We start from the raw sequence: 22278 nt of genomic DNA on the forward strand, positions 1-22278 counted from the left end.
TTGAGAGTCCCTTGGACAGCAAGAAAATCAAACCAGTCAATCCTAAAAGAATTCAACACTGAATATTCATTGGAAAGACTGATGCTGCAGCTGAAGCTCCAATACTCTGACCACCAGATTCAAAGAGTCAACTAACTGGAAAAGACCCTGATGCTGGGAAAGACTGAGGGCAGGAGGAGAAGGGGACGACAGAGGATGAGATGGCTGGATGGCATCACTGACTCAGTGGACATGAGTTTGAGTAAGCTCTGGGAGATACTGAGGGACAGGGAGGCCTGGTGTGCTGCAGTCCACGGGGTCACAAAGAGTCAGACATGACTTAGCGACTGAAGAGCAACAAGAACAACAATACATACATACATGGAAACTCAGAGAACAGTATAGATCTTGGAATATAAAAATATGATTCCTGAAAAAACAATAGAATAAGTTAAAGATAAATATGAGGAACTCTTCAGGGAATCAGAACCTAAAGAGAAGGTGGGAGGAGAGAGAATAAAAGGAAAAAATTACAAAAAATCAGAGGGTGATGGATATGTGTCTTCTAACTAACGGGAGCTCCAGAAAGAGAGGACAGAGAGAGTGGAGAGAAGAAAGCTTCAAAAATTAATAAGATCTTCAGAATTGAAGGGTTCATCTCTTGAGGTGGAGAGTACAACAAATCACGAAGAAGTCTAACATAACGCACATCTTCATGTGGTTTCAAGAAGCAGAGAGAGAGACGCAATCAAAAAATAACTCAGAGAGACTAAGAAAAATAAGCAAACAAAATAAAAACAGGTCAAAAAGAAAGGATCTGGAATGCAACAGAATGGGTTCGATCCCTGGGTCAGGAAGATCTCCTGGAGAAGGAAATGGCAACCCACTGCAGTATTCTTGTCTGGAGAAGCCCATGGACAGAGGAGCCTTGCAGGCTACAGAGCATGTGGTCGCGAAGAGCCGGACACGAGTCAGTAACTAACCCACCGCCATAGCTAACATCAGACTTACTGGTGAGAGATTGAAAGCTTCCCCCTGAAATCCAGACTAAGACAGGAATGTTGCTATCCTAGCTTCTCTTCAACGTTGTACTGGGGGTTCTAGCCAGTAAAATGAGACATGGAAAAAAAAAAGATCCCTAGATTAGAGAGGAAGAAAGAAATCTTTATTTGCTGGTAGTAAAATTGTCGTTGTAAAAAATCTCACAGAAGCTGCAAAATGAACCTACCACAACTTATAAGAAATTTATCAAACATATACATCACAAGACCCAAATTAAAAAATCAGCGGTATTTTTCTGTCAGAAACGGAAATATAAAAAGCACTACTACCTACAGTAACAGAATGAAACATGAAACAGTTTGGGAGAAAAATGACCAGAGATGTACAAGATCTGTACATGAAAATAAAACATTGCTTTAAGAAAGTTAAAGATTTAAATACATGGAGAAATATAACATGGCAGTGAATTGGAAGAATCAGTATTATCAAGATATTAAGTCCCTCAAAATTCACAGGGTATTGTAAAGCCAAAACAATCTTGAACAAAATGAAAAAGTGGGAGAATTTACACTGCTCGTTTTTAAGGTTTATTTTGGATCTGTGGTAGCCAACACTGTGTGGTCCTGGCAGGAAGACGAGCCAATGAATCAGTGTCAGGATAGGGAGTCTGAAGGCAGATCCAGACATACATTGCTAAGTGATTGTCAGCAAAGGTACCAAAGCAATTTAATGGAAAGAATGATCTTTTCAAAAAATGAAATTATTAGAACTGAGCAGCCACATGCAAAAGGCATTAACCCTTACCTCATACCACATACAAGAGTCAACACAGATGCACCACTGACCTAATTCAGGAGGCTATAGAAGGTTACAGGATAGTTCAACAGAACTTTCTTGATGCTGGAAATATTTTTGTATTTCCCAAGATAATAACCACATATAACTACAGAGCATTTGGAATTGGCTACTGTGATTGAGAAACAAATTTTAAAAAATTTAATTTTACTTGTTGTAATGTTAAATGACCACATGTAGGTAGTGGCTATTTGATTGGGTAACAAATTTCCAAAGAAATCCTGAGAGAAAATCTTAATGACCTTGAATTTGGCAAAAAATAAAATAAAATACACCAGAAAAGGCATGACCTATGTGAAAGAAAATACAACACAAAATGCATAAATATAAAAGAAAAATGAAATCAAGAAACCAAACTTCACGAAAACATAAAACCTTTCTTCTTCAAATGACATTGTTAAGATGAAAAGGTAAGCTACAGACAGAAAATATTTGCAAATATTTTAACAGACGTTTCTCCAAAGAAGATATGTAGAGGGATGGCTAATAAGCACATGAAAGGATGCTTGAGAGGATTCGTCATTAGGAAAAAGCAAATTAAAGCAACACGGAATTCTCTCACACAGCCAGGGGCATAGCTAACACTAAAAAGCAAGTGTGGATGTGGAGCAACTGGAACTCTCATACACGCTACTGGGAATGAAATGCAGGGCACGCACTCTGAAAAAGGATTTGCAATTTCTTAAAAATTTAACCCACTGCAGTATTCTTGCCTGGAGAGTCCCCATGGACACAGGAGCCTGGCGGCTACAGTCCATGGGGTCACAGAGAGTCAGGACTGAGTGAGTAGGCACGGCACCACACAGCAGCCTACGGATTCACCCAAGAGAAATGACAGCCTATGTTCACCCAGACTTGCACACAACTGACGACAGCCCAAAACGGAACAAATGTCCATCACGAGGTGGGCAGACTGCAGTTCATCCACACAGCGGGACGCCACTCAGCCGTCAAAGGAAGGACCCACAGACCATTAGAACGTGAATGGGTCTCAGGGCGATTATGCTGGGAGAAAGAGGACAGGCAGCGGAGTCCATACTATGCACTTCCATTTATGTAAAATTCTAGGAAACGCAAACAAATGATGACAAATAAACCGATAAAAGCAGATGACTCATTACCTGTGAGGGGAGAGAACAGGAGCGGGGCTTTGCAAAGAAGGTAGGGAACACCTTGAGGGTGACAGACATGTTCACTCTCAAAACTATGGCAATTGTTGCCTGGGTTTGCTTACTTGTCAAAAGGAATCATATTGGACACTTTACATACGTATAGTTTATTTTATGCCAAGTAACCCTCAGGAAACTGTAAAAAAAAAAAAAAAAGTAGTATGGACTATTCAAAAGCAACAGAGTAGGACAGAAAACAGAATCTTAAAGGAAGATGATTTTAGAATCCTTTAACCAGCTAAACTGTACCACTCCAGTGTTGCACAGCCTGCTGGGAGTTACCGGAACAGGGGAGTAAGTGAACACGAGGGCAACATGGGACCCAGAGGATGAACAAGCGCCTGGAAGAAAGGAGACGATGATGACGACGGGCCGCCGTCAGAGCAGCCACCCGCTGGGGGCAGGGGGGCAGAAGACCTCAGCAGCAACGGCGGGAGGAAGAGGCTGAGCTCATACATTCCCGACGTGCTTAACCTTGCAAAAACTAGTATCGAGGGTGTTTACCGTGGTGATGCCGAGCCTGGCGAGAATTTGTAATAAGAACAGAGAAATCAAGTGTTAAAGAACAAGCGCTCTCAGCAAACGAGACCGTTGATAACTTCAGGGGAAACACAGCTTTGAAAGAAAGGAAATATAATCATAGTTTTCCACTGGCTCAGCCACGACCAGTCCTTCCATGAACGGACGCCAGGGTACACTGGATAGGACTTAAGAGAAACAATGATATGCTTCTGTGGGGAAAAGAGGGCTGGGGAAGAATGCGAAGGACGCAAAAGCTTTACAGTGTCTAATGAGTAAAGGTCCAAATAAATAATGCCCCAAATTAATAAAGAATAAGCAATATAAAAATATAACCCAGAACCATTGAGATAAACCATGGGGAAAACAGCCAAAAGTCTTATAACACGTTGCTGCTGGGGACTGGGACGGAGGCTGGGATGCCTGAAACAAGGGTTATTTTCCTAATGAACTTTATAATAGTGCCTGCCTTAAAAAAGTGTTTAGCAGAAGTATGGACAGTAACACGATCAGTGGTTTCCAGGGTTGGCGGCAGGGACAATGAATAGGAGTACAGGGGCGGGGGTGGGGTGGAATTAGGACAGAGGAAATACTCTGTGACATTATGACTTTGTCCAAAACCGCAGCAGATGCAGAACACCCAGAGTGATGCGAATGCAGACTGCACTCCGGGTCACGACACGTCAGGGAGGCTCATCCACTGGCATAAGTGTACCATCTGGTGGGCACGCTGATGTCGGGGAAGGCTGGGCATGGCGGGGCAGGCAGTCATCTCTGCACCCACGCTCGGTGTTGCTGCGAACCTAAAACCACTCCAAAAATAAAGTCTACTGAAAATACTCCCATGTATTACATAAATATTAGAATCTGTCATCTCTGGATTTTGATTCTGAATTTTCTGTTCCTCCATGATATGCCCTTTGGTAGATAGCTTAACCTTTCAGATTCTTAATCTATATAAAGGGGAAACAACTATACTTCTATCTGGAGGAGGAAACGGTAACCCACTCCAGGACTCTTGCCTGGAGAGTCCCTTGGACAGAGGAGCCTGGTGGGCTACAGTCCATGGGGTCACACAGAATCAGACACGACTGAACGACTAAGCACCACTCTACTTCTAGGCTGGAGATGCAGTGAGGATTAAATGAGACTATATGTGTGAACTCTCCTAGTGATTAGCCTCTTTATATGTTGCATGCTTCCCAAAGATGTGAAGATGGTCTACAAAGATGCATTTAATATAGCAAGACAACGTGAATTAAAAACAAATAAAAAGAAGGCCGCGTCGGGCACTTGTGCGTTGTTCACTGCTCCTCTTTTCTGACGGAAGCGGCGCGTCTGGGGTCAGGTTTCAGCGAGTCCCCTCGGAGTTTTGTGGCAGCGCTTTTGCGTGCATGCTTAGTCCAGGGTGGGCTCCCGCTTGGCTGTATCAGAAGGTCCTGTCACAAACAGCTTGAGGGGAGAATTGCACACAGAGCTTTGAGAGCCCGCAGAAGGCAGTCTTCAATCTTCCCGTAGCCAGGGCCCTTGAGCACACAGCACTCACTCAGCAAGAACCCTGGCTGGAATCGTGGTCGAAAGAGGGGACGTTACAGCTGGAATGGAAGAAGGGTGTCCTAACCCCGCTGTGGGACCTTGCTTGGAAATACGGCCTCTGCAGACGACCAAGATGGGGTGTCAGAGTGGGCCCGTGTGTGCCGTGTCCTTATAAAGGGCAACCTGGACCCGGAGATGCTCAGCGATCACGGAGGGTGCTCCTCCAGCCAAACGTGAGTGTGAACGTCGCTCAGTCGTGTCCGACTCTTTGCGACCGCGTGGACCGTGCAGTCCAGACCAGACCAGAACGTCCTTCCGCCAAGCATGCCCGCAAACCACCGACGGCCTGGGGACCTGGACAGGTCCTCCCTCTGGCCTCAGAGGGAACCAACCGCCTGGCCGCTCTTCCAGTCTGACTTCCGGCCTCTAGGCTGCAAGGGCGCACCTTTGTGTTGTTGGAAAGCCCGAGGCCTGCGGCACTGGTTTCCTGCAGCGGGGACTCAGCACACAGGCAGGTGACCAAGAACCCCTCTTCCGTCCAGGCGTCTGCACTGCAGCCTCGGGGGACACCTCTGAGCTGGGGTCGGGGGTCTCCTTGCCAGCTTTCCTGTCCCTTTAACACTTGTCCCTTCCTGTCCTCTTTCCAGCGTGACCCCGCTCTGATCCCTTCTGCTTTGGGTGCCCTGTTGGCGTCTGGATAACCCCTCATTCCTAATAATTTTCTCAGTGTTCCCTGTATTTCTTGGTCTGAATTATGTTTTCCACTTGTTCCCACGTTCTAGTCACCATCATGAATACACCCAACCAAAATATTTCAATCCCATCCAGTTCAAAAGAAGTGAAAGTCGCTCAGTCATGTCCAACTCTTTGCAACCCCATAGACTATATGGTCCATGGGATTCTCCAGGCAAGAATACCGGAGGGGGTTGCCGTTCCCTTCTCCAGGGGATCTTCCCAACCCAGGGAATGAACCTGGGTCTCCCACATTGTAGGCAGATTCTTTACTGTCTGAGCCACAAGGGAAGCCCAAGAATACTGGAGTGGGTAGCCTTTCCCTTCTCCAGGGGATCTTCCTGACCCAGGAATGGAACCGGGGTCTCCTGCATTGCAGGCAGATTTTTTACCAGCTGAGCCACCAGGGAAGGCCCATCCAGCTCAAAGGCAATCACATAACCACCTGATGCATCACAGAGCCCGGCCTCCAGGCTGAGGGCAGGGCAGGAGTGTCTCCACAGGGAGCCTCGATGCCCCGTATTCATGCAGAGCCGCTCTCCTCTGCCTCGACACCGGGCGGGTCCCAGGCCAGCTGCCCTCCCTCATCGCTGCCCTGAACTTGCCTTGGTCCTTCTCAGCTTCCTCAACAAGACAGAACAAATACAAGCAAAATAAATTTTGAAATAATGAAAAGCCTTAGGAGAAGGTGTTTACTGTGCAAAACTGAGAGTCATCCCTTTCCTCCTATTCATGGATACTGAGGAAGCCTGTGAGATAAAAATAATCCCTGAAAGAGTAAAAGGTAATCAGATGTTTTGATTTCAGAGTCGCGGGAGTGACTCACACCGACGCCCTCTGCTTTCGGAACTGCCGCCTTGCAGGCAGGACTGAGCGAACATGTCCAGCCTCCTCACGTGTGGGCAGCGCCATGGTGGCCTGCATGGGGGTTCCAGGCGGCCGTGTTCCTTGTTCGCGGCTCACAGCAGCCAGGACTCGAGATGTTTTGTCAGCATGAGGTTTACAAAGAGAAGAGAAGTCCTGCACCAAGGTCCCGGACGGCTCGGCCCCACCAGCCCTGACGTCGGCTCTGCGCAGGGTCCGGGGCAGTAGACAGCTGTTGGCCCCACGAGGTGCCTGGAACTGTGCTGATATTTGAAATACAGTGTTCAGAACAAATCAGGCGGGACCCAGAGCCTGTTCTCCAGGAGGCTGGGGGCTGCTGGCAGGCCAGTCCACACTGGCCTCTGGCCAGGGGCACATCTGGGAAGGTGTTCTAGCAAAGACAGGCCTTTACTTCACGAATCTACAGGTGTCCAGACTCCGCAGAGGCTGCACAGGCAAGGGAGGGGCACTGACCCCGTTTTGCTTGTTGAGTTTTTAAAAAATCCTTAAGTGAAGACTTTGCTTAAAATGTTGTAAATGTGCTATTTTCCTCAAACCTAATTTAATGTAATCATAACTGTTTCACATTCATTTAAAACTTAAGCTGTTTAAATTTATATTGAACTTGTAGCTTATAGATTGATTTAAATTATCTATTTTTAATGCAAATACATGATTACATTTGAGCTGTGACTTTTAAAGACAATTTTGGTTTTCTGCAAATAGTTGCTACAGGTGATGTATTTATTTTAGATAATAAAGTATGGTTTAATTATTTGAAGGCTTTCATTTAATTGCCTTTAGTAAGTGTATAACTTCATTCATTATCCACATCTTGTCATCAATATTTTAAAATTGAGAATATATTTCTTGTAGTAATTTCGGTTTGAAAGACTAAAATAAATGATTTGCTTTTTTAAAATGAGAAGAAAGGTTTTACATTAATATCTTATTCAGATTAACATAATCAGATTTTAATCCATGCAACTCAGAGAGAGCTAGAGATGGTGAACTACTGACTGAAGGCGGGAGGAGAAGGGGACGACAGAGGATGAGATGGTTGGATGGCATCACCGACTCAATAGACATGAGTCTGAGTAAGCTCCAGGAGTTGGTGATGGACAGGGAGGCCTGTGTGCTGCAGTCCATGTAGTCGCAAAGGGCCGGACACGACTGAGCGACTGGACTAAACTGAAACTACTGACATGTAAGCTCACACGCAAGGACTTGCTAAAACATGTTCCCCAGCTTTTTGTTTATTTTCATTGTAAATGTTCGCAGCACCAGGATTTCTACCAACTTTTAATTTTTTCAATTAAAAGAGCTCTCTCTCTCTGCTTGGCTGCCTCGGGTCTTGCCCGCGTCCTGCAGGGTCGTCGTTGCGGTGCGTGGACTCTCGCTGTGGAGCTCCATGCTCAGTGGTCGAGGCAGGCTGGCTTAGCTGCCCGCCGCCCGTGGGGTCTTCGTTCCCCAACCAGGGATCGAACCTGCGTCCCCTGCACTGCCAAGCGGATTCTTAACCACTGGAGCGCAGGGGAATCCTTCGAGTTTTTAAATAGACGCTTAGTCTATTGGTTCTGACCATGGGCGAGACTGCGCTAAGAGTCAGCCTGAATGTTACTTCTCTATCTCATTTCATCAGCTGCGACGTAACCGTTTCTGTTCCGGCCTCCCCCCCTTCTTCTCTTCCTTCCCCCTTCCTTCTCTCCCCACTCCTTCCCTTTCCCCGTCTTTCCTTCTTTGTGCAGGACCTTCTTTTCTCTATGCAAGCTACGTGACAGACTGTCGATGGGTCTGGGTGTATGGTGTGCAAGGTGCACGCACGTAGTCACAATAACTGCAGTGATGCTATTAATAATACGCAACGATGGTCAAAACAAGAGGGTTTCAGAAACTCTCCCCTGCCTACTGTGCGCAGGGGCCTGAGTGTCTGGATTGACATCTTATCCACTGAAATGATGAATGATTTAGACAACAAAGACACTGTCATCGTCTCCAAAAGGCTACAGTTAAGATGCACAGGTTATCAGATTTTTTGAATGATGCCCTGAGTCCTGAAATTAGCTAAAAACCCTATTGGAACTTTTGCATTATCAAGATAGTTTTGAATCTATAGAACATTTTCTCTCATTATATCCTATTTAAAATTTATTTCCTCACATGCTACTCAGGTAGACACACATTTCTTCCCTAAACACACCTTGGTCTAGATCTGTGTCTACAGACATAAGGAAGGCCTCGTTGTTACGATCTGCAGGAGCAGTCACACGCATCACACAGAGCTGAGTCGTTTCCAGACAGAACGGTGCTGACACACAGTAGCTTACCCCGTTATTCTATCTGCACAACCCCTTCCTTTCAAAGTTACTGAAAGTGCTTAATGTATTAAGCTTTTTTTAAAAAAGCAAGATAGCCCCATTTTACAGACAATAGCTACGGTTCTACATCCAACAAAACCCATTCATTCAATTTCACCTGCACGATTAAATGCCCTTCTCCCACTTTCAAGTATCATTAAAACAATGCCCCACTGTTTATGTGTTTTGGCCCTCACCGCGCTCACAGGTTGTGCAGACCTGGTCTGTGTGAATACCAGTTAGTTTGGTAAAATCAGAGCTCGATGACGCACAGCACATGACCTCGCTGAGTCTGTTTAGTCGCCCATTCTTTACAACAGAAACGTGTGGGGGGACTGCCTCCCGTGTCTGCCCGACCACCCTCCAGGAGAGGCGCACTGCGTCCTCAGGCAGCCGGAGCGGCCAGTCCAAGAACGGAGAATAAAACCAGTAAACTGGTCAGTCCTCTCTACTTGCAAGATTCTGATAATCCAGCTTAAAATTTTCTTCTGCCAGTTTAGTTTTTTCAAAAATCATCTAAATTGAACAGTTAAGTGAGAGTACTTTAAAAACAATAAATTGCTCCTCAAATTTAAGTGATCTAAACAGAGTCTTGGGCTTCCTGGGTGGCTCAGATGGTAAAGAGTCTGCCTGCCATGCAGGAGACCTGGGTTTGATCCCTGGGTCAGGGAGATCCCCTGGAGGAGGACACGGCAACCCACTCCAGTGTTCTAGCCTGGAAAATCCCATGGACAGAGGAGCCTGGCGGGCTGCAGTCCCTGGGGTCACACAGAGTCCCATGACTGAACGACTTAACACACACACTCACAGTCTGAACAACTGCTCACCACACACGTGCTGGGCCGTGTCGTGTCCCCAGTCTCCCGAGTCCCGGCGGCCCTGCTCAGCATCCCCAGGGTGCCGAGGAGCAGGTTGGGCCTGGGTCCTCCTGGACCTCGGAGGCGTCCTGCGCCGGGGACTGGTCTGAGCCCCTGCCTCGGCAACAAGCTCTCCCAGCGTCCGTGCCTCCGGATGTGAGAGGCCCTGCCTCGTGAACCTCTGAGGGTAACTCTGTGCCAACTCCAAGGCAATGTGGGCCGCTGCCGATGAACAAGATCGTGATCAGACCCACTCTGCTCAAAGTCGTTCCAGCGTTCATCCGTGCGGAGAGACAGGGTGCATGCCCCATGGGAGGGCCCCACGGGCAGGGCAGCCCAGGGCGTCTCAGCCTCCAGGCCAGCTCCTGCTTCCTCTGAAGGACCCTCCTTGAGCCCCCAGGATGGGCCCCCACCGCCTGTCCTCCAGTGGTGGCCCCCAGGGTCACGCTCCCTCATGTACCATCAGGCTCACTGGCGCAGGGAGGCCCGAGAGTCCAGCGCTGCACTGCCAGGGCCTGGGAACAGGCCACGCACAGGACAGGCGCCCAGAGAGTGACCCATGCCCACCATCGACGTGTAACAACGTCTGCCGGGCAGGTGAGCCAGTGACGCGACGCTCATCAGTAACTCTCAAAGGAAATCAGTATTAATACGATGGGGGTGGGGGGGGACACTGGTCTGTATAATTTTGTCTGCCACCCAGGCACCCAACTGAGGTCACAACTCTCCACTTTGTCCCTGCCTGGATGGGCACAGGCTTACCTGGCAAAACACCGTTTATTGAAAGGCTGCTATTTTCTGGGCAGAGCACATACTCAGACCATGAACCATTAACACCCTTCCCCGGTGGGTGTGATGGTGAGAAGATGGACTCGCGGTGAAGACGTTAACTGAGGACATGGAGCTGCCGGGTCACCAGCAGGCTCCCCTTCGGTCCAACTCCCACATCCTTCCCCATCCTGCTGGACAAGGTCGGCAGAGATTAGAAACAGTCCAGACACCACCTCGGACGGACGCTTCCTGTCACAGCACAGGTGAGTCGCTGCTCCCTGGGGTGAAATGCAAGTGGCCCCAGCTCCTACAAGGATAAACATCGCCCTTCAGAGCAGTTTCTAACACACAGAACAAAGCCCCACTTCTCCCTCTGTGTGGGCATTCACGCTAACGTCCTGCCCAAGTCTGGGCTCTCCCACGTGCCTAAATTTCCCCCTAGAGTTTGGATGACTGAAAGGCATGAGGTTTCTACATCCTTTCCCAGGTTAGAAACACGTCCACCTGGGCTTCCTCCTGTTCTGTTGCTTAGAAATACAAAGAGAAGCTGGCCTCTGCTCGGGACGTCTTTGGACCGCCCTCGCCTGCTGCTCTTCCGTCCTAAGTGTTCCGAACCTGTGCGGTTCTGTGCACTGTGCGGCCCGGTTCTCCTTCTGCGAAGCCTGGGTCAGTGTTTTCCAGGCTAAAACTCTCATCCCCGTGTCTTCGAGCACGTAGGACCATTGCTGCCACTAGATATGGTCCCTACTTATCGTTTCCGGGGTGCAGACAGAGAACAATGTCTGGGTGATCACTCTTGTCAGCGCCCCTCCCCCCCATTGTCAAACCCAGCCTGACATTCCTCCGCACTCTCACAATATTTCCCCATTGGGAACATGCCTGACATTGCAATTTCTCAAAACTGCAGCTCTGCAGTGAATGCCTAATTCCTGAAACTGCAAAATCTAACAAAAGCTGATTTTTTCCACTGATTTGACTGGCTGACTATTTCGAGGCTTTGCATGTGATGCCCTGCTGTTCTTCACAAACAGCATCTTTAATGCCCCACACGGTCATTCTGAAGGGGCTGCGGGCAATTAAGTCCTGGCGGCGGCGGCCTGCGGACGCTCAGAATTGCTCTCAGTGTCCAGAGTTTCTGCTATAGATGCATTTCCCCAGAGGTGGTGTTGAGCAACTTGGGAGCAGGAATCGGTCCTTGCTCTGAGCCGGGAACCCATTCACCCTGAGAGTCCAGCGTTACCCAGGACGGCTGTGCAAACACGTCAGCTCACCGGGAGTGGTTTGTTTGTGGTGGTTTTAACATGGCTTTTCTCTCCCCCTCTCTCTCTGGGGTTGGCGTTTTCACATTTACAGATGAGAAGCCAATTTGGAAGAAAATACGGCAGTTCTGTTTTCGCTATCAAAACAGATGATCTTTTTCTATCTTTGGATGTATCAGTCGTCTGGGTTCCTGATCTGTTTTTCATAGTTGGCAGCGCTCTTCAGCTGTGATCGCAGCGCGAACCCCAACCTGACTTGTGAGGAGGACAGTCCGTCCTCCGCTTTCCTTCCCCCTTGACTCCCACCCGCCCCCCACCCGGCACCGCAAACTCCAGTTTTCCCGAGTTTTCAGATGAGCCTCGCGGGTCTCACTCTCTGGTGAGCGCCGCGGGTTTACAACCCAGATCAGCGCTCCATTCCTCCACCCTGGTGGAGAACCGCGTCCAGGCACAAACAGCCTGAATATATTCCATGCCCCCCGCCATGCTGCGCGCACACACACACACACACACACACACACACACACCCCAGGGTTTGCAGGAACCCAGGCCCGTTGCGCCTCGGGTGAAAAACGGAGAGGCCGGCCGGCCGACCGAGGGCCCGGTCGTTGGTTGTGGTTTCTTCTGGAAACAGAACTGCCCGGGCAGGATGGAGCCTCGCGGGCTTGTTCCCAGGCTCGCGCGGGCCCAGCGAGCGGAGACAGGCGCTCTGGTTACGGAGAAGGATGCTGAAGGACGAGCCCTCTGCGCGCTCGGCCGCCTGCGGGCCCCCGGGTGCCCCCGCCGCCTCCGCGCACGGCCCGGCCTCCCCGCCCCCAACTTGTTGCGGCCGAGCGTGGAGACCGCCCGTTCCGCCTGCTGATTGTAAAAGGGTTTGACTCGCCGCTGACCCCGGGTCAGGACTTTCTCTCCGCTAATCCCGCTCTCTTTAAACACAAAACACTCTGCCCCTTCCCTCGCTTCAGTCGTCTTAATCCCCCCGCGGCTGACACCCCGCGCGGCCCCCGGCCCGGGCCGCTCCCGCGGGGCCCCGCCCGCGCCGAGCCCGCAGAGACGCGGCGGAGGGGACGGGGCACCGGCCCTCGGGGCACCTGCCGACCCAGCCCGGACCTCGGGGAGTGTCCCGGGCCCGGCCGCGGGGGAGGTGGGCCGGGCGCGTGGAGACAAAGGCGAGGAGGCCCGGAGCGCGGAGAAGGAGCGCGGAGGAGCCGGAGCCGGAGGGGAGGTGGAGGGGAGGGAGGGGGCGGAGAGAGGCCTCAGGACGCGGAGGGGCGCCGCGGCTGCGGGGCGGAGAGAACCCGAAGCGGCGGGAGCGGGAGGTCGCCCGCGGCGGAGGGCCACGTCCGCAAGCCGCGAGGCAGGGCCGCCCCCGCCCAGAGGGCACCGGGCCCCGTGCGCCGCCCGCCGCCGACACTGCCGGGTTCCCGGGGGCGCGCAGCTGGAGAGGAAGGGCGGGGGTGAGGGGCGGGGGCGGAGGGAGGGGGAGCTCCGCGCCCCCCGCGGGGCCTCGCCGTCTGGCTGGGGTGGGCGGACCTCGAGGTGTGGGAGAGGGTGAGGGGTCCCAAGTCCCCTACTGCCGGGCTCGGCCTCCGCGCCGCCCGCCCGCCGGCCCTCGCGCGTTCCCCTCGCCGCCCCGACCCTGGGGGGCTGGGGGGCGGGGGCCCGGGCCCACCTCCCTCGGTTCCTCGCCCCGGGAGGCCCGCGCCCCCCTCCCCACCCCTCCCCTCCCGGCTGGGCCTTTCAATCCCGCCAAACAGCCACGCTGGAAAAAGAGCCGCGCCAAGGCCAAGTCTGCTTTTCACTTGAAGTTTCCAAGGAATCAAACCTATTATTACATTCAGCCGCCGATGTTTCTGGAGCCTCTGCCCCGAGGGCCGGGCTGCAGAAGCGAGGGAGTGGGGGTGGGCGTAGGGGGGCGCGGGCCGTGGGTGCGGGAACCCTGGCCCGCGGCGGCCCCGGAGGGGTTTCCCGAATTAACTGGAATTTTTCGAAGAAGAAATCCTCGTGGCCCAGTCTTTGTCGGGAAAGTGAAACGCGTGAAGACGCGTGTTGATCTGCTCCTAAAGGCAGGCCTTGACCAGACCCACCAGTCCCGCGTCTGCAGGTCGCGCGCTCTATGCCCACTGCCAGTTTGGAAATCATTTCACCAGCTGCAGTGGGCTTCTCTGACGGGGGAGGGGGGAGGAGGAGGAGGGCCAGAGTCTCAACCACGAAAACGAGAGAGCCCCGTAGGGTTAAAAAAAAAAAGGTGGGGGTGGGGTACAGAAACGAGGGGAAAATGTCCCCAGCAAACAAACCCTGCTACCCTCGGCCTGGAGAAGCCGGAGGTGCGCGCGGGCCGGTTCCTGAGCTCGCGGATCCTCGAGGCACGAAGTTATGCAAACTTTGCACAAGACCATCAGAGTCCCGTCTGCAGTCTCCACACGGGTTTCACAGAAACTGGAGTAAGCCTCAGGACTCCCACCCCCGAGTGCCCTGGGGACGTGGACGAGGCCGGGGCAGTACCGTGACGGCCACGCCGTGCGCGTGAACAGGGCCAGGCCGTCTCGGCAGGAGAGCAGTTCGCGGTTGAGTGAGGTGCTCCCGGGCCTTGTGGAATATTCTCCCCACGATCTGAAGTCGAAGAAACACTGCTGGAGCGATAAGACCTCAATCCTGAAACATGATTCCTGGCTAATTTCTATTCCCACCCACCCCCGCCCCGTCCTAAGTTGTTTTAAAATGGAATCATTAAAGAATTTTTATTTGCTTTTCTCCTCCTTGTTCTAGTCAACAAAACAGAATTGCTGAATTTCAGGAATTTTTGTTTTCAGATCTTCCGGGGTTCTTAACAACGTGGCTTGGGCCACCTGGCATTGACTATTTCTGCTGACTTGGTATGAGGCCGATTAGGGAAAATGCCACACTATAAGTTCACCTTCCAGGAGACCAACAGGCAGCTTTGCCAGGAGCCCGGCTAAACTTTTATGGTCAGAAACATTTCCAATGTATCCACCTTACTAACATTGTTATGCCAATGGTCCAGCAAAGATACAAATGTGTTTATATGTGAGCACAGCCCCAGGTCTGGTCTGCCCCCTTAGCAGGTGCAGGAAGATGGTGCAGACGAGCCAGGCGGAGTCCACTGAACTCTGGACATTTCAGAGCAGATGAGGCCTGCACCTTCCGCCGCTTGGGGAGTCCACAGAGCATCACAGAATTTCTCAAAGTGTCTCCCAGAGGAGACAGTGTGTGGCATTTATTTTCAGATTGTCTCACTATCTAAGATGCTGTTCTGCCCAAACACATCAAATTGCTAAAGCAAAAAAAAAGAAAAGAAAAAAGAGGGAAACTTTATTATCTTGTTAGAAAGAAGCAACTGCCCTAGCTCTTAAAATTTCTGCAATCACCTTAAGGAATGAGTGATTGAAGCAAAATTATCAAAGTGACTCCAAAAAAATTACACATGTCAATTGTCAGGTGAGCATTTTACTTAAAGCTGTTCTCTAGCGCAGGCTGACCCTGGTTTTCTTTAACCTGCTAGCACAGGCTCACGTTTGGAGGGACAGTCTATGCTCATTCCAGGACCAAAAAAAAAAAAAATGTTGAGAAAAATGAGGGGCTGATGAAATCAATGTATTTCGATCTGACTGAAAGCTTTGTTCTTTTCAAAAATATAATTTTCATCTTTATGCTGTGACTAATGTCAAAATGTATTTGCTACAGTATAACTTTCAAATGCAATATTTAATGCTGTCATTACTTGAAGACAAAGTTTTACAGAAAACTTTAAAATCCAGAAAAAACTGCAATGTACCAATAAACACCTAGAAAAAATATAATTAAAAAAAATTAAAGCATCAAACAACCTCAGATCTCGTCAGGAATAATAAACACCGCATTTTGCATTCACATTGGTTAGCAACTTGCATCCCAGTTCACGCGGGGCATCCGGGAGTGATCGGTTTTGTGTGTGAAAACCCAACAGAACTATTTTGTCCTTTTCCAAGGAGAGAGATACCAGAGGGAGGGGCTGAGGACAGACAGAGGGGAATCGGTTGCAGTACATTTTGGTTTAAAGAATGCGTTTCCTTGAGCCAAATTCAGAAAATTCCACTTGCAGTCTCATTAACTGCAGGGGAATTGGGCCCCCCGGCGCCCCCACCGTCTTTGTCGCCCGTCCTTGCCCTGGTCCCGCCACTGGGGTCTTTTCTCCTCCCTCCTTTGGACCAAACTGCGCGCAGGTCCCGGGCCAGCAGGAAGAGGCTGGAAGCAAGGAATCGCAAAGCCCGCGGCATCTGCCTGCGGTTAAAAACTGCGCACCCAAGGCCGGGCTACAAAACTGTTTTTTTTTGGGGGGGGGGGCAATTATTTCTCGTTCCGTAATGACAGTGTAAAGTCTACAAAATAATCTATCGATTTTTACTCCCCTTCCTTCCTCTTTAATGCAACTCCAAGGACACTGTGCCCTCTCCCCCGGCTTCCCTCAGTTTCATTTCATGATAATTTTTCTTTCTCCTTCAGATTAACTAATTGTATCTTGAGCTCATAAAGCATGATTATAAATTTAGCACGTTTCAAATTTATGGGGGAAAAACGGACTTCTCGCTCTTAAATTTATTGACTCAAAGCTCGATGCAATTATTTTTTAGGGTGGGGGGTTCTTTTTTTCGTTTTTAGAAGAAAGGCTTTTTAGGAAACTATGTACATAATCTGAATCCCCCTCTCCACACCGCAACGCCGCAAATAAAAATTTCACAACGCATTTACATGAAATAATACAAAACCAAAAAAAAAAAATGAAAATGCTCAGATACAGAAAGTTTTACAAAACCCAGAATAACGCTGCCGCCTGAAAGGGGTGGGTGGGGGGAATCTCTTCGTATAAATTAACAAACCGACCCCCCCCAAAGCCATAACGACTACCAAAACTTGTGTTTGGCGCCGTCTCCCTACACTGCTAATAGATGAGACCCGCTCCCCGCGCCGCCGTCACCCGACGCCGTCAGGAGGCGATGCGGGATGAAAGCGGGCCCGCGGCGGGGATAGAAAAGTTGGGAGTCGCCTCGTGTTTGGTTCGGTCTCTGTGTCCCCTCGAGCAAAGAAGACGCTTTCTGCCTTCTCCGCGGATGGATGATAAATACTGTACAAAAAGTCTCAAGAAAACACCGGAGTTCAGTCTCCGACGCGCAACCGTCCCGCCGAGCGGTCCCCGGGAGCTCGCGGTCGGGGGGCCAGGCGGCGCCGGGCGTGCGGCGCCTGTGTCTTCCTTTTCAGGAGAGCGTGGACAGGTTTGTACGGAGGCCGGCCGGCCGCGGGGTGCGCGCCCCTAGATGTGCGTCAGAGGCACCGTGCCGTTGACGCCCGCGCCCGCGCCCTGGTAGTGCTGCGGCAGCGAGTGCAGCCGGCTCTGTGCCGCCGCCGGGTCGCCGCCCTCGCCGGCCGGCAAGTACATGCTGATCATCTCGCGCAGGTCCCCGGGGCACGGCGCCCGCGAGTGCGCCGCGGCCGGCGGGCTGCCGCTCGGCTCTGACTTGACGAGCGAGCCCAGCGCGCCCAGGGCGCCCGACGACGCGGCCGCCGCCGCCGCTGCCGCCGCCACGGCCGAGTTCTGGTGCGCGCCGCCCGCGGCGCCGTAGGGGAGGCCGCCGTAGCCCGAGGGCGAGGCGCTCATGTAGCCCTGCGAGTTGGAGATCGGGCTGTACTGCAGCGCGCCCATGTCGTAGCGGTGCATGGGCTGCGGGTTGTGCGGGTGCGCGTGCGGGTGGTGCGCGTGCGGGTGCGCGGGGTGCGCGTGCGGGTGCGCGCCACCCGCGCCCGGGTGCTGCCCGTAGGCCAGCTGCGCCTCCTGCATCATGGCCGCGGCGGCCGCCGCCGCCGCCACCGAGCCGGGGTAGGCGCCGTTGGCCCAGCCGTTGACGTGCGCGTAGCCGCCGCCCGCCGCGCCGCCGGGGCTCTCGAGCCGCTGGCCCACGGCCGCTGCGCCCACGCCCACGGCCACGGCCGCGCCGCCGCCCGCGCCGGCCGCCAGCAGCCCGCCGGCCAGCGAGTACTTGTCCTTTTTGAGCAGCGTCTTGGTCTTGCGCCGCGGCCGGTACTTGTAATCCGGGTGCTCCTTCATGTGCAGCGCGCGCAGCCGTTTGGCCTCGTCGATGAACGGCCGCTTCTCGGCCTCGGACATGACCTTCCACTCGGCGCCCAGGCGCTTGCTGATCTCCGAGTTGTGCATCTTGGGGTTCTCCTGGGCCATCTTGCGCCGCTGACCGCGGGACCACACCATGAAGGCGTTCATGGGCCGCTTGACTCGGTCCTGGTTGGCCTTGGCGCCCCCGCCGCCGCCGCCGCCCCCACCCGCCCCGGCCGGGCCCGACAGGTTCGTGGGCGCCTGGGCGCCGCCGGGCGAATGCAGGTCGGTCTCCATCATCATGCTGTACATCGAGGCGGCTCGCGGGTTCACCGGCGCCGCGCGGAGAGGGCCTGGCGCATAGACGGCCGGGGTGGGGGATGGAGAGGGGCTCAGACGGACCGAGACGCGGGCGGGGGGGTGAGGTCCTGGCGGAGAGAAGAGTGCGGAGAGGTGGAGGCGACAACGACACAAAAGAGGCAAGGATACACGCACTTAGCGCCGGTCCGGCTCACGGGTGGAAAGTTTCTCTGAAGCGCCAACCACTTGCCGAAGAGGCCGAGGGCCGGGGTCGCCGTCGCCGCAGCCGGGTCGCTCTCGGCGGCGTGCTGCCAACAGGTGCAGGCGCGGCCAAGTTGCAGCTCCACTTTCCGGGGCGCAGCGGTGCGCGGGGCCCGGCTCGGGGCTCGCCGCCGCCGCGCAGCTCCTTCCTCCCGCGCTCGGTCCTCCGCGGCCTCCAACTCCGGGGCTGCAACTTCTAGCAGGGCGGTGCGCCGCGTGCGCTGGGCATGTGCCGGTCCCAGGTGCCCGGGGGGAGCGAGTCGCCGAGGGGAGCGGGAGGGGGGTGCGGGGGCGGGGGGCGATCACGGTGCAGCCGGGGAGGGGGGCCGGGGGCCGCGGAGGGGGCGCAGGCGCGCGGAGAGGGCCTGAGAGCGGGGCGGCCGAGCCCGGGACGCGCTGCCGGCTGCCTGCCCGGGGCCGTGCGCTCGGAGCGGAGGCGCACGCGGGGCCGGCGGCGCGCGGGGCCCAGCAGCCATACGCCGGGCCCGGGCTGCCATTAAATGAGCGCGCCGCGGCCAATGGGAGCCGGCGGCGGCGGTGATTTGCATGGCGCGCTGGCGAGTGACGTGGGGAGGGGGTAGGGGCGCCGGGCGCGGGCGGCGGAGCGGGAGGAGCGAAGGGAAGCGGAGGAGCAGGGGAGGAGGGAAGAGGGAGGCGGGAGGCAGCCGGGAGGGGGTCCACGCCACGCCGCTTCCCGAGCGCGCGCGGCGGCGGCGGCGGCGGTGAACCCCGAGCTCGCCCTCCTCGCCTCTCCCCGCCCGCGCGCTCCGAACGATTAACGAGCGGGTTTAAAAGCGAAGATGAAGAACGACTCCTGCGGGGCGGGGGGCGGGGGCCGGCAGTCCCGAGCAGCGTTTAAAAGAGCGCCAAGGAAACGCGGCCCCTCCGCTCCCCTGCCAGCCAACTCCGCGCCTGCTGGGAAGGGGGAAGTTGGAGGCCGAAGCGGGATGCTCGCCCCCCTCCCACCTCCCCCCGCTCGGCCCGGGGGGCGGAAGGCCGGGCGCGCCCCCGGGAGCAGGGGAGACCTGCCGAGGCACGCAGCTGGAACGTCCCCCTTCCCCCGCCCCGCGGGCGCGCCCGCGAGGCCTGGACCGCTGCGTCCCCCTCCCCAGGCGCACGCTTCGCCGCCGCCGGGCTGAAGTTCTCAGACCCTTCCCGTAGGGGAGGCCTCCGAGGTCCAGGCCGCGAGGATCCCGAGGCGCGCGAGCGTTTGCGTCGGGCTCCACTCCACGGCTGCTCTTAGCATTAGCCCTGAAGTCTTATTTTGGACGGGGTGGGGAGATGGGTAATGAGTCTAGGGGTTGTCATCACGTGCTGTTCTTGGTTTGGCTTCCTCCTCCTAAAACTGCATTTCTAGGAAGGTTGAAAGCAACAAGATCTATCTGGAACCTAGTGACTCAACGACAGTTGAAAAAGTTGTTTGAAATCGCAAACGAAGGATCTAGCCCACGCTCTTCTGGAGCCGTTTGCTTAAGAACTGCGAAAACTTCGTGAACGGAGGCCGGGTGGGTGGGCACCTGAACCCGAATTGGAAACGTGGGGCCTCGGGACGAGGAGACCGATGCCCTTTCTCCTGCTTTACGCAAACCAGAGGCCTGTTTCCTGGAACGACGAAGGCACAGACCTGCGGGTGTAATTGTTAAACCACGAAGTGTCCTCAGTTCCGGGAAGCACAGGCCCGTTCTCAAACACCAGTGCGCTCTCGCTGTGGGTACAACCCCAAGGGTCTGAAAATGGCCCAAAGGCTTGCGGAAAATCCCTCAAGTCCTGGGGAGGAACGGGGCGTCTCTGTGCTCTGCGGAGGGAGGTGCTTAGGAGATGGCTGGTGGATAAAGTGGTGCCCAACCAAAACGCCTAACTGACCATCTTGTGACAAAAATAAACATATAATGATGATCGTTACAAGTTAAGAAGGCTGTTCAAGTATGTCGGGCAGCGAACACACGACGCCTCTTCCCTCCCCCCACCCCTTAAAAAAATTCTGAGCTTGTGAATTTCCTAACCCTGTTGCTTGTCCTGGGTACGGGAATAATGCTTTCTTTCCTCTCAATCACTGTGATTATTACCGTTGCTTTTTTTTTTTTTTTTTTTATTGCAGGATTGTTGCAGTATGCAGTGCAAGAGCAAATTGGCCTCTGCAGATTTAACTGCTTTCATTTCAGGCCATTCAGCATTTAATAGTGAACTCATCAAATAATATATAATTATATTATAAAGGAAACGTCATTTCATATTTATTTTTCACTAAATATCTAGGTTATAAACTTGGTTTTCAACTGCCTTCTTATTTCACCCATCGAGTTTGTTAAACCTTTTGATTTGTTTCATGCACTACCTCCAAATACCACTTCCATTGTGAATGAACAAAAAAAGAACAGGAATATTGCTGAAGAATGCTATAGATCTGTTTCTCCTTTGATAACTTAGGAGGCAATGGGTGTGCAGTGTGATCCAGTGTGTTATGGAAAGTCAGCAAGACTGAAATAAAGGAAATGGTTTACAAATTATAAACTATATTATCCACTTAGCAAGTGAAAGATTTCTTTCCTCTGCTTTTCAATTTAAATGTTAAACTAAATAGCCTAAGACCCCCTGAAAACGCTTTGTGTGAACCAGGCTTGGCACATTATTTTTCCATATCAATGGAGCAATTTATTTTATAAACACCCTGCACTCCAGTGTGCATTGCAGGAATGCTTTATGCTTTGGGGAACTTGGATAGCTGACTCTGAAATGGTCTGATTTCTTTCTACCACAGTCCTGGAAATTGTTCCCAAATACAAAGTTACCCTTGTTTTCCAGAGCATCTAAATAGGGGGTAAATGGTTTAGCCTTCTGTTAAAGCACACTGGTCCTCAGCATCCAGGGTGCTCTCCATAAGCCCTTTTCAGTGATGAGGTGGTCCCTGAGCCCAAGCTGGTGCACACGCTACGGGTGCCCACATGCATAAGCATTAAACCCAAGCTGCAGGTGTAACTTGTTGCCAAGTGATAAGATGATTGGCAGCCACCGCCTGTGCCAGCTAGGCAGTGGCAGGGCACTGCTTGCCAGAACTCTTGGTGCCTTCCTGCCTGGCATGGAGATTGAGGAGCTTCACATGAATTCCTGCCAGTGAGGGCTTCTTCGGGCCTCAGCGTCTTCCTCCTTGTGGCCTCCGCTCCCTGTCACTCCTGGAGAAGCCAGAAATGGTCCAAAACAGTTGGGAAAACATCTCTCCCTGAATCTATGTTCCTCCCTCCTGACCCCCACCAGGTTGGCAGGGCACTGGTGCCTCTCCAAGGCCAGGCACTGCAGAATGTGAAGACAGACTACACTGGTTCCAAGTAACATCAGAGCCCAGACCCCCAGCGATGGATTCGTTCACTGTTGATTGGCCACATTTGCTCTCTTGGCAACTCAGAAACTTCTTTGTGCCTGTTTGTTCAGGGCGCCAAAGAGAAGATCAACTTAGAAATGCGGATAAGTAAAGATGCTTTCTGTCCTTTTATTTAACTTTTGGGGACAATCCTTAAAGAGAATTCAGATTCAAGCCCTCATTAGAGGAAATTATATACACACACCTGTGCATATTGTGTACATACAAGTGCACATCGATAATACATGCCTGTGTATAAATGTGTATACACAGAATATATGCCCATGTCTAAATACATGTGTATACACAAAATATATGCATATGTATAAACACATATGCACACACATGTGTGCATATGT

General features: G+C 52.7%; 1 protein-coding gene and 1 long non-coding RNA gene across 2 annotated transcripts in view; both read right to left on the reverse strand.

Annotated features, from left to right (window-relative positions):
- The window catches only part of LOC122447470, a 46032-nt gene that overhangs the window by 16996 nt on the left and 6758 nt on the right, over positions 1-22278 (reverse strand). The window lies entirely within an intron of this gene.
- Positions 15704-19305, reverse strand: SOX1 (SRY-box transcription factor 1). Its single transcript, XM_043478115.1, has one exon. The coding sequence runs from the start codon at positions 18313-18315 to the stop codon at positions 17209-17211; it is 1107 nt and encodes a 368-aa protein (XP_043334050.1). The 5' UTR covers positions 18316-19305; the 3' UTR covers positions 15704-17208.

This window comes from Cervus canadensis, chromosome 9, assembly GCF_019320065.1.
Source record: "Cervus canadensis isolate Bull #8, Minnesota chromosome 9, ASM1932006v1, whole genome shotgun sequence".
Classification (NCBI taxonomy): Eukaryota; Metazoa; Chordata; class Mammalia; order Artiodactyla; family Cervidae; genus Cervus; species Cervus canadensis.